The sequence below is a fragment of the Hyperolius riggenbachi genome, chromosome 5, assembly GCF_040937935.1.
Source record: "Hyperolius riggenbachi isolate aHypRig1 chromosome 5, aHypRig1.pri, whole genome shotgun sequence".
NCBI lineage: Eukaryota > Metazoa > Chordata > Amphibia > Anura > Hyperoliidae > Hyperolius > Hyperolius riggenbachi.
This window is the reverse complement of record NC_090650.1, coordinates 191,518,120-191,530,203: the sequence shown is the minus strand read 5'-3', so window position 1 is coordinate 191,530,203 and position 12,084 is coordinate 191,518,120. Positions and strand designations below refer to the sequence as shown.

The 12,084-nt window shown below is 42.5% G+C and overlaps 1 protein-coding gene across 3 annotated transcripts in view; it reads right to left on the bottom strand.

The window, feature by feature from the left end:
- Positions 1 to 1,211: 1,211 nt before the first annotated feature.
- C5H7orf57 (chromosome 5 C7orf57 homolog) overlaps positions 1,212 to 12,084 on the bottom strand; it is a 130,497-nt gene continuing 119,624 nt past the window's right edge. For all 3 annotated transcript variants that reach the window (XM_068234537.1, XM_068234538.1, XM_068234535.1), the window contains exons 6-8: positions 11,454 to 11,575; positions 8,538 to 8,662; positions 1,212 to 1,401 (exon numbers count right to left, since the gene is read on the bottom strand). In XM_068234537.1, coding sequence (XP_068090638.1) covers positions 8,539 to 8,662; positions 11,454 to 11,575 — 246 coding nt within the window. In that variant the 3' untranslated portion in view covers positions 1,212 to 1,401; position 8,538. The remainder of the gene's footprint in view (positions 1,402 to 8,537; positions 8,663 to 11,453; positions 11,576 to 12,084) is intronic.

Sequence of the window (12,084 nt, the reverse complement as noted above, 5' to 3'; positions counted from 1 at the left end):
CATCTTGCAAAGATGTTTATCTGATGGGGAGTTCAGCTCAATAGAATAGACTGTGTAGAGTATGGCTCTCATACTACATGGAAGGGGGTAAAATTGGTCTGATATCTTTCATTAATATTTCAAGTGTGTACACAGCTTTAGGCTAAGGCCACATACACACATCAGACCATAGTCTTTTGAAAATGAAAGATCACAGACCAATTTTACCCCCTTCCATGTAGTATGAGAGCCATACCTTTACAGTCTTTTCTATGGAGCTGAACTCCCCATCAGAAAAAAATCTTTGCAAGATGCTGCACACACAGATGCTGTACAGACGCAAAAGATCAGTATCTGCAAAAGATCTGTTCCTGCCAAAGATCCGTTCCTGCAAATTGCATTCATAGTCTATGAGATCTGCAGGTCATCATACACACCTTGTTTAACTGACATTCATCTGCAGATCAGACAATCATCTGCAGATCTGAAAATCCATACTGGTGTATCTGATCTGTAGATGAATGTCTGTTAAACAAGGTGTGTATGATGATCTGCAGATATCATAGACTATGAATGCATTTTGCAGGAACGGATCTTTGGCAGGAACAGATCTTTTGCAGATACTGATCTTTTGAATGTCTACAGCATCTGTGTGTGCAGCATCTTGCAAAGATTTCTGTCTGATGGGGAGTTCAGCTCCATAGAATAGACTGTGTAGGTATGGCTCTCATACTACATGGAAGGGGGTAAAATTGGTCTGTGGTCTTTCATTTTCAAAAGACTATGGTCTGATGTGTGTATGAGCCTTAACTTGTGCAGTTTTCTGCTGTTGAAACTCTTGAAAACAATGTACATATTAATGCTCTTTCAGACAGAAAGCTGAACTGTGCGCTTTCCTGCCTCATGCCATTTGGCTGCAATTATTAATGCAGATGAGTGGCGGTGTTTGTAACCCCGCGGTTGTCATTTGATACGTGGTGGGGTTACTCAGTGGCAAATTACCATAACATGTTGTCTGAGCATGGCTGCAGCGGTGCTCAGATGTGACTCAATACACAGCCTGTCTCTCCACCTCTCTTGCCAAGTAGCAAGCACCTGACCTAAGCATGGGAACAGCTGACAGGTGTTAAATTCCCTGCTATTGCCTCCTGTGTGAAAGAGGCCTGATAAAATGTAAAGTACCGTAGTTTGCTGACTTGTATCAGGTAAAAAAAAAAAGTAAATGCAAGCTATCTGGCACTACTAGCAATTTTATTGCATTCAATCAGTATGATTGCACAGTGTGGTTTTAACTTCTAGCAATATGGATATGTAGTGTGGTTTTGGCTAAACAGAACAAAATTTTAAAATTCGCAAGGTGACAGGCAAACTAAGAGTCAGCAGTTTCAGTGGGTGTCTTGTATGGATTCTTTTAATGGAGACCTGGAAAACACAAGAAGAAGAACTATTTATCAAGATAATACAAGACAATGGTAATTACAACGATACACAGAACTTGCAAGAATATTAATATAGATACTCTTATTGAGACATCTTTGGTTACACTAATTACTATTACCGTTGCTGATTCGGCCTGCTTGAGCACTTCATTACCTGTAGCCTGTCCAGTAGTGTTCTGGTGGTGCTTCTGCCTTCCCAGTCTCAGTCCCTTTAGCTTCTGCATTTAACTCTTTGCCTGCCAAGCACGTACCTAGTACGTACTGGCAGGCAAGGGCTCCTACTGCCAACAACGTACCTAATATGTTTTTTGGCATTTTTTTCTTATCAAAAGGAAGAAGTGGAAAGGGGGGCTGACATAATTCCTCCCTCCCTCTCCATGGGCTCCCCTCCTGTGCCCCCCCCCCCCCCCCCGCAGAGCTGGATTGCAGCGGTGATGTATGTAATTAACTCACCTGCTTACTCGCTCCATGCAATGTGTCCCCGCCAGCAGCCATGTCCTCTCTGCTTACTGTTTCCCTGCATGACACGTGATTACGCGTCATACAGAGATCAGGCGGCCAAAAAGGAGCCTGCTGCCGGAGGGGAGGGACACATTGTATGGAGCATGCGTTCAGGTGAGTTCATTACAAAACGCACCGCTGCACTCCAGCTCTGCAGCGAGGGAAACAGGAGGGGGGCCCATGGAGAGGGAGGGAGGATGATGTTGGCCCCCCTTCCAGCAGTGTCACCTATATCTGGCTACCTATACTGACTCCACCTATTCCTGGCTACCTGTACTAGGAGGACCTATATCTGGCTACCTATACTGGCTGCATCTATATCTGGCTACCTGTACCGGCGGCACCTATTCCTGGCTACCTGTACTGGCTGCACCTATATCTGGCTACCTCTACTGGGGGCATCTATACCTGACTACCTATACTGTGGGCACCTTTACCTAACATCATATACTGGTGGAACCTATATGTTTTAGGGTGATCTGTATGAACGCCGTTACAGCTAGAGCACAAACTACACCACGGATAAAAACCTAGAGGTATGCAGTTTCTAAAAATACCTAACTCACTTCTATCATTAGATATGCCACATTAACCTATAGATGCCATTATCTGTTGTGTTACAATGTAAAATTGTGCAAAATGCAGTTTTATTATTGGGGTGTGTTGTGGACAGGAAAAGTGGGATACCAATACATATCTGGTATCACTGGATACAGCAGAATCAGGCTTTTATAAACAGTAACATTTTAGTCAGTAAACGTAATTCTTCTTTGAAAAAAAACACAATAGAAAAATATTTTATTTTTTATTTCACTTTTTTTTTTACATATTTCACTAAAAATGTTATATCTCCAGAAAAAGTACAAAATGTTGTTTCAGTGTTCAAGCCCAATTCATTATGGGAAAAAAAATATATAATTTGTCCTATTTCATGTAGGTTTTCTTGTCAAAAATCAAAAGTAAACCTAATGAGTGCAAAATGTCTAAAAACTGCTTGGCAGTAGATGTTCACGTTTAGGACAAATCAGCTGGTAGGGAAAGGGTTAAGGTCCAGGTTTAACCGAGTGCTGAGACAACAAACTAGTCATCCCTCGGATGAGTGCGCGGGAGAAGATTGCAAAGGAAATTGGGACATAGGGACTGAAGGTAGGAGTTTCACTGGGCCTTTGACACACAGCAGGCATTTACTGGCAACATGCAGTAGATCTCTGCCTAAATATGTAAAGTAACTTTCCTGCTGTTGATAGAATCTGTTTACTTTAATTTACTAATTAAAGTGCATCTGAACTTCTTCTCTGCTTTTATGCTAGGTACACACCATACAATTTTTGGGCAGATTTACCTGCCAGATCGATTATTTCCAACATGTCCGATCAGAATTTCGATAGATTTTTCAATAATTTTTTAAAATGTTTTTTCAATCGATTTTCATTAAAAAAAATCGATAATAAAGATCGAAAAACGATAGAAAAAAAGAGCGGAAAATTGAAAACAAATGATCGAAATTCTGATCGGACTTGTTAGAAATAAACGATCTAGCAGGGAAATCTGCCAACAAATTGTATGGTGTGCACCTAGCATAAGGCTGGTTTCACACTGCAGATTGGCCGCACCAACAAAAACAGGTCCGTCTGGCAGCCGGCCAAGCAGAAAGTGACGCTGAAACCCAGTGGCCGATGCAATCACGTGCGCGGAAGCGTATTGCAAAAAATATGCTTTTGCACATGCGTGATGCGTAAAACCTGTGGTGGGGTTTTCACACTGACATGCGTCACTATACACTTACATGACTTCCAGTCCACTACACTTAACTGCAAGTTGATGCAGAACTGCGCGGTAACATATATCTGTCCGAGCGTTGGGGATGCAGCAAAAACGTCACTTTCATTGCATCGCGCCATACTACGTCAGTATGAAAGTCTCCATAGACTTTCATTGCCCTGTGGTGGGCTGCGGTAAAATTACTGCACCGTCCCAGTGTGAAAGGGTCCTAAATGATAACCGACAGTATAATAACATTTAAAGAAAAACATTTCTTTGTTACACCTTATACAACTCCTGCAATAAATCTGCAGTGTGTCTACTTCCTGCTTTCACTTAAGCAGACATAGGGTTAACATCCTGTGCTTACAAATTAGCTGCTCTGCCAAGGCAGCCAGCTGACGTAGCTGAGAGATCAAATTACAGCTGTGATAAGTCACAGATGAGGTGGAATTAGACAGGCTAAACTCTAAATACATACAGGGTGCATTTCTCTATGTTTTCCTTCTGTCCTGTGCAAAATTTCAGGTCCACTTTAAGCAACAACAACAAAAAGTGTGCATCCTCCACTGGGCACACACACCTGGTGCTATAGCTACACCAGCTACATCCTTCTAGCTTAAGAAGCAGGCAACAAGCAGAGGGAAACCCAGTGAGTGCAGGCATTCCACCATATTACCAGCTCACTGTCAGCGATGAGTACTGCCACCATACCACGGGGCATCATAAACTCCCCTTCCTTGCATAGTCTTAAGCCTAATACTCATGGGTTCATCCGACACCACCGGAGTGAGTATTTACAGTATGGTGCTAGCCATTCATTCTAAAATTAAAGTGAACAAAAAAGTGATAAGCATTGCTGCCCTGGCTGGTTTGAGGGGTCTCCCCTTTAATACTACTTACTGGAAAATTCATGAAATAAGTTTTGTGAATCAACCCCAAAGAAAGTTGTTATAAAGGTGTTGTAAAATCGGGATGTGATGAGATGATGCACTAAAATTTTAGTTGTGTCTTATTTTAGGAAGTAACTGATACAGGCATCAATTCACAAAGCTTACCTCCTATTCTCATTAACGATTCTGAGTTTTTTTTTTTTTTTTTGCTTTGTTGATGAGTCAGGTAGTATTCACTAACATTACTGATCATTATGTTAAAGAGGAACTGTAACGACAAAACGTCCCCTGGGGGGTACTCACCTCGGTTGGAGGAAGCCTCCGGATCCTAATGAGGCTTCCCACGCCGTCCTCCATCCCTCAGGGGTCTCGCTGCAACCCTCCGTGCAGCGGTGACGTCAATATTTACCTTCCCTGCTCCTGCGCAGGAGCTCTGACGGCTGTCGGCTCCGAAGTAGGCGGAAATACCCGATCGCCGTCGGGTCTGCTCTACTGCGCAGGCGCAAGTTTCCGGCGCCTGCGCAGTAGAGCGGACCCGACGGAGATCGGGTATTTCCGTCTATTTACGTGCCGAAAGCAGCCACAGCGACCCCGCTGGAGCCAGCAAAGGTAAATATTGAAGCTACAGTCGGGTCTGTCGCCGGCTGCTCGGAGGGCTGCAGCGAGACCCCCGTGGGACAGAGGACGGCGTGGGAAGCCTCCCCAGGGGAGGTTTTTGATGTTACAGAGTCTCTTTAACACTTTTCACCTCTTAAGTGTTAACTTTAGGCTTAAATACGTTTTGTTTAGGATTTGTTTCTTAAAGCGGAATATAACCCAGCATTTTAACTTTGCTCCAAAACATTATTTACAGCATATTATATGCAACCAGCATTTTTTTTACTAGACCAGCATTGGAAGGGTTACACACAGAGCTTTAACCTCCCTGGCGGCCTACTAAAAACCGCCAGGGGGCAACGCAGCCGTTTTTTTGTAATTTTTTTTTAAATCATGTAGCGAGCCTAGGGCTCGCTACATGATAGCCGCTGTGCAGCGGCATCCCCCTACCCTCTTCGATAGCCTCCGGCGATCGGCGATCAGGAAATCCCGTTAAAAGAACGGGATTTCCTGGAGGGCTCCCCGGTGGGGGTGGCGCGACAAGGCGGATAGCGGCGAATCTGTGCGTAGAGGCGGAGATCGGTGTGCTCACGCAGCTAGCAAAGTGCTAGCTGCGTGCAGCAAAAAAAAAATTGTGCAAATCGGCCCAGCAGGGCCTGAGAAAACCTCCTGCGCGGTTACCGCCAGGAAGGTTAAAGTTCCATGGAGAGATATGCAGAATCATCCGAAATTCAGATAGATACATTTAAGTAAACACAATGTGACAAGTGGTGAATGTTACACACTCTCTGTCTGTCCTCCAGCTCCTGCACAGTCAGAGAGTGTGTGTCACATTCCACACTTGTTACATTGTGTTTACTTAAATGTATCTATCTAAACTTCGGATGCGTCTGCATTTCTCTCCATGAAACTTTAAAGCCCTGTGTGTAACCCTTCCAATGCTGGTCTAGTAAAAAAAATGCTGGTTGCATATAATATGCTGTAAATAATGTTTTAGGGCCCTTTTCCACCAGCGCGTTTGCGCTGGCTGAATCGCAAAACCACAAACTGCTAGCGATTTTACAATCGCTACGGTTTGCTTTTTAACATAGGAATCGCGGTAGGTCATTTCCACTACCGCGATTCGCTTTTGTCGGGAACGCGAACGCGCGGCGGAGCGATAATTGCCGCGATTTTGCTATGCAGTGCATAGCATAGCAAAATCGCGGCCGCAAACGTCGGGGGAATCACCGGTTTTGCAATTCAGCAATCGCTAGCGTTCAGCATGAACGCTAGCGATTGCAGGTGGAAAAGGGCCCTTAGAGCAAAGTTGAAATGCTGGGTTATATTCCGCTTTAAGTAATGGATAGAAGTGTGTGAAAATCAATTCACAAAGAGCAGGGAGGATGATAATAACACTTGTTAATTATTACCTTGCCTTATCTGTCATTAGGAGTGTTATGAGAAATTGCATCATGAAATGTTTCTGGACACCAGCTTTCTCTATGTCTCCACTGAGTTCTGGCCTCAGCATCATATAAATGACATCATCATTTCAATTAAAGTACACATGTGTGGAAAAAAAGCTAGATACTCTAGCCTGTGCACTTTTTGGTACTTTCATTAAACTAGCAGCTCTGTCACCTTAATACCAGCGTTGCATGAACATTGTGTTCTTTTGAGGATCAGAGGACTGCAGCCTCTATTTGAGGTATCTGGGGTTCTATGTCCATTTTTAGCTATTAAGTGTTGGTTTGTCTGTCTGTTATTTGTGTTATTTTATAATTAAATACAGTATTTATTTTTCTAGGAATTTACTATATATGATTAAAAGAGATTTTTGCATGCACCCAAGAGTTTGCCTACTTCCTTGTACTATTGCCACTATTTATGCTGACATGGTGCACGTGGAAATCTAATATATAGAATTTTGTAAAATTTGAGGTTTTTGGGTCACTTGACCATAAGATTATATTGGTCTTATTTCCTGTCACAGTCCCTTTTGTAATATTTTTATCCATTGTATAATAGTGGCCACTATAACTGAAGCACTAAAAGTGAGACACACACACACAACAAAGGCATGAATAACATCACCATAACTGAGAGGATAGAATGGTAGTTGCTACAATGTAAATACTGTTTAGCTTCATCTATTAGGGATCCCATCACTCAATGGTGTTTCCTTATATCAACCTGTGCCATGCTACCTGAAGGCTACATATACACTTGAAACACTACAGGTTACAAGCAGCAGGATGTGGTACATCAGATCAGCCAATTTGCCATCTCCCCACTTTTGGTCTAAAAAACAGTCCTCACCATGCAGAATGCGTGTTAGAAGCATACTGGAAGATCATAGCTACCTGTCCTCACTCCTGCTCTGGCCCACCCATCTTCCTGGCAGCTTCATACTTGCCGCTAGAGCTCCAGGCTTACTGCGGTCACAAGACAATTAAAACTGAAGCTCCAAGGGTGAGTTACCGGTAGCCTTGTAACTCACTGCTAGAGCTCCAGTAATTACCAATATTCTAGTACTTAATTAGGATAGTAAAATATTGGTAATCTTTACCAATATTTTGCTATGACCTAACCGAACCCTACTCTCACACAGAACCCTTCATCTACTGATGCCTAACCTAAGACCGGGTTAACACTATACCGCAAATGCAGTGTATGCATAAACGGTGCGGTAAATGCATAAGCATATACTTCCTTTTGTTTCTAAAAATTTGTTTAAACCTACCTAGCAACAGGGAGGATTCTCATTGGTCCACATGAACCATTGAGAATTTTCTCTGTTGCAGGAGGATTTGCATGTGCAGTCCAGTGCTCATGTCAGGCATTTGTATTCTGATTGACAGTGTAAACACATTCTATTTATAATGTAAGATATATTTACCACCTGTTTTTTTGTTTGTTTGTTCCATTAAACACAGAGTTTTTAATTGGTGGTGCCTAAACTTCCCCTTCCCCCTGGTGGTGCCTAAACTTAACCTTCCCCCTGGTGGTGCCTAAACTTAACCTCCGCAGGTGCCTAAACTTAACCCCTAAAGACCCTCCCACCCTCCTAACACTAAAGACCCCCACCTCCTAACCCTAACACCTGATATTTTCACCACCATAGGCATTGTTAAAAGCCACGGTTAGTGGCTATAAATGGTAAATAGCAGCTATAAACCTCAGACACCCAAATTACCATTTATAGCTGCTAATCATGGCTTTAACATTGCCGCTTATGGCGGTGCCGTTTTTAACAGGGCTACTCTGGCGCCCTTTTTACCTGCATCAATTTGTACTGTGTACGAACACATAAAATAGCCTTAGTTTTCAAGAGGGTTAAATTAACCAAAAAAAATTAACCAACTTTAATTTCTAGATTACTAACTTCACAACACTTTGGACTTCGGTGAAGTCTTCTTCTCTTCTTCGGTATTCTGACGAAACCACTCATCTCCATAACCATTGCTTAGCAACTTGCCGATACTGACAGCCTCATTTCTATTTCCTGGCCTCCATTGTAAAGAAGAGCAAAGCAGGAAAAAAGATACAAAGATAAATGAGGGAAACATACCTGTTTTGAGTATTAGTAAATCATTTTCAGTTTTGCTATATTATTATTACTAGCTGATGGCCCAGCGTTGCCCGGGTATGTATTTGGCTGGTGTTGGCTCCGGCCACTTTTTCTAAACCTAACACACAATTACTCAATGACCTCATTTGTGAGCTTTGCGGTCTTTGGCATCAATAATTTGCATTGAAATGAAACAAATCTGATTGGCTGTTTGTGGCTCCAACCCCTTTTCTGAATTTGAACCCCAGTCACCCAATGACCAACTGTACCAGGTTTGAGGCTTGTGCCATTAACAGTGCAAGAATGGCAGCAATGAAATATTCCCCTTGAAAATCAATAGGTGAATTTTGATTGGCTTTTGTAGGCTCCACCCACTTTTCTGAATATTAATCCCAGTCACCCAGTGATCAACTGTGCAAAGTTTGAAAACCCATTAACCCCATTGGCATTATGATTCTTTCTGGATTTTAGGGTCTAAAAGTGGTGCAATTTTTTTGCACCCTTTTAGACCCTAAAACCTGAAAAAAAAAATCATGCTGCCAGGGAGATCTGCTGCGGTTCCAGCAATCACTCACCTCCCTGGCTCCAGTGCTGCAGTTTCCTCCAGGGACCCTAAAGTGAGATTGCCGGCTGTCTTCATGACAGTGTAGGTGTCAGTTAGTGGTGTGCCAGGCAGGAATAGCTAGGTGAAGAGCTAGACCTCTAGCCTGGGACATACACGCTGACTCCTAGAATTATACCACCAAGCCTTACATGGGGGAAGATAGCAATTATTTTCTAAGAGCTGGTCTACATCCATTTGCATGAAAAAGAGAATACTGATTAGTATGTTTTTTTTACTGTATCATGGACTATTTTGTCATTCGTCTAATGAATAGCACACTTCCAATCTGGTGTGGCAGAGGATCCTGCAAAGGTCTCTGGAGTAGTATAGCATATCTGTCTTTTTCAACCAGGTTAGCCGCGCCAGACATCCATACACAGGAAATCCAAATTGAATGACCTTAACCTCCCTAGCGTTCTGGACGAGCTAAGCTTTTTTTTCAAACATGCAGCTAGCACTTTGCCTGCTGCGTGTTTGCTGCGATTGCGCCGCTCACCGCCGATCCGCCGCTACCTGACGCTAAAGAGGCCCCCCCTCCCGCAGACCCCGTGCGCAGCCTGGCCAATCAGTGCCAGGAAGCGCTGAGGGGTGGATCGGGACTCCCTATGACGACACGACGTTGATGAAGTCATTCCATTCGTCGCCATGGCAACGGTGAAGCCCTAAAGGATGTTCTGAACGGGATGTTCAGAACGGGATTTCCTTATGGGCAAGCGCCGCGGCGGCGGCGATCGGAGGGGTGGGTGGGTAAGCGCAGGGAGGGAGGCATCATGTAGCTAGCGATAGGCTAGCTACATGAGGAAAAAAAATAGGTTTAAAAAAACTATGCGCAGCCGTGCGGCTGCGCATAATTGGAACGCCAGGGAGGTTAAAAATAAAAACACATCCCCTGCTCACCAGATAATTTCTTTCAACTTTGCATAACACTCTCAACGTCATTCTCCAGCATCTATAAAAACCACGTAACTTTCATAGTGTAAAACCGTTTTAATATGCGCCCAAATGGCCCCAAATGAAAACTGCGTACATAGGTATACTTCTTGGTGTGTAATGTCAAGTATACCTATGTAAACAGTTTTCATTTGGGGCCATTTGGGCGCATATTAAAATGGTTTTACACTATGAAAGTTATGTGGTTTTTATAGATGCTGGAGAATGACGTTGAGAGTGTTATGCAAAGTTGAAAGAAATTATCCGGTGAGCAGGGGATGAAAGGGGGGTTGTGTCAATCCCCTCACTTATGGTGGTAGTTATTCCCTCGCACAGTGTGAGTGTTACACAAGGGTGAACTGTGGAGGCAGTACTCACTATGAGAGCATACCTCTTGCTGTGTTTTTATTTTTAAGGTCATTCAATTTGGATTGCCTGTGTATGGATGTCTGGCGCGGCTAATCTGGTTGAAAATTATCTGAGACTTGTCCTCATATAGTCAGCAGCCGGCATTAAAGGAGAATACGGATATCAGAGACTGAGCGCAACATTACGGTGATACGTAGTATAGCATATCTGCATAATACAGATACTGTACTGCTCTGGCTGGGCTTGGCATAGTGTGAACTGAGCCCAATAGACATCTATCAGTAAATGTACAGCAATAGTATATTAAATAAATATTAGTAAATGATTACAGTAGTTTTAACAACAAATATTGTATACACCTGCATGGTAAATTTAGTTTAGCTGTTTTTTTTTTGTTTTTTTTTTGCATGCAACAGTAACATTTCTTAGGCAATTTACCTAGCACATCTTACACACTTACATGTATACAAATAATAATCAATGCCAACACAGCTGCAACAGGCATGTAACCAGTGAAGTCAGAGAGTTAAAGCATCTGATCTGAATATCCATTCTGGGCCAGTGACATAGTATTAGAAGCAGAGCATCAGCACAGAAAACAGGCAACTGGCATTGTTTATAAGGGAATGAAGATGGCAACGTCCGTATTCATCTCACTTATCCACTTTAAATGTATTTCGTTAATAACTAACAAACATATTTCTTCTATCTTATATTTGGAGCAGAAATAATATACCGTACTACAGAAATGTAGAGAACTAATGTAAAGGTTTGTACCACAATACGTGTGCACTATAAGATAAATCAGAATATGTGAGACTACTTACATTGGTGGAAAAAAACATTTTTTTCCAGGTCTATTATTGGTCTTTGTAGGAAGAGGTCCTTTACCAGATGTAGTTCCATTATTCTCAACCTTGAAGTTTGTCTTTATTGCAGGAAGTTTCACCTGAAGGAGATATATAAATGGTTATAAGGCATTTAATATCTGCAGGTCATTCTCAAAAAATGAGCATATGGTGATAAAGTTCATTATTTTCTGTAATGTACTGATAAACATTAGACTTTCATATATTTTAGATTCATTACACACAACTGAAGTAGTTCAAGCCTTTTATTGTTTTAATATTGATGATTTTGGCATACAGCTCATGAAAACCCAAAATTCCTCTCTCAAAAAATTAGCATAGCATGAAAAGGTTCTCTAAACGAGCTATTAACCTAATCATCTGAATCAACTAATTAAATCTAAACACCTGCAAAAGATTCCTGAGGCTTTTAAAAACTCCCAGCCTGGTTCATTGCTCAAAACCGCAATCACGGGTAAGCTTGCTGACCTGACTGCTGTCCAGAAGGCCATCATTGACACCCTGCTGTATCAAGGCACCTCAGTGGGAAGTCTGTGGGAAGGAAAAAGTGTGGCAGAAAACGCTGCACAACGAGAAGAGGTGAACGGAC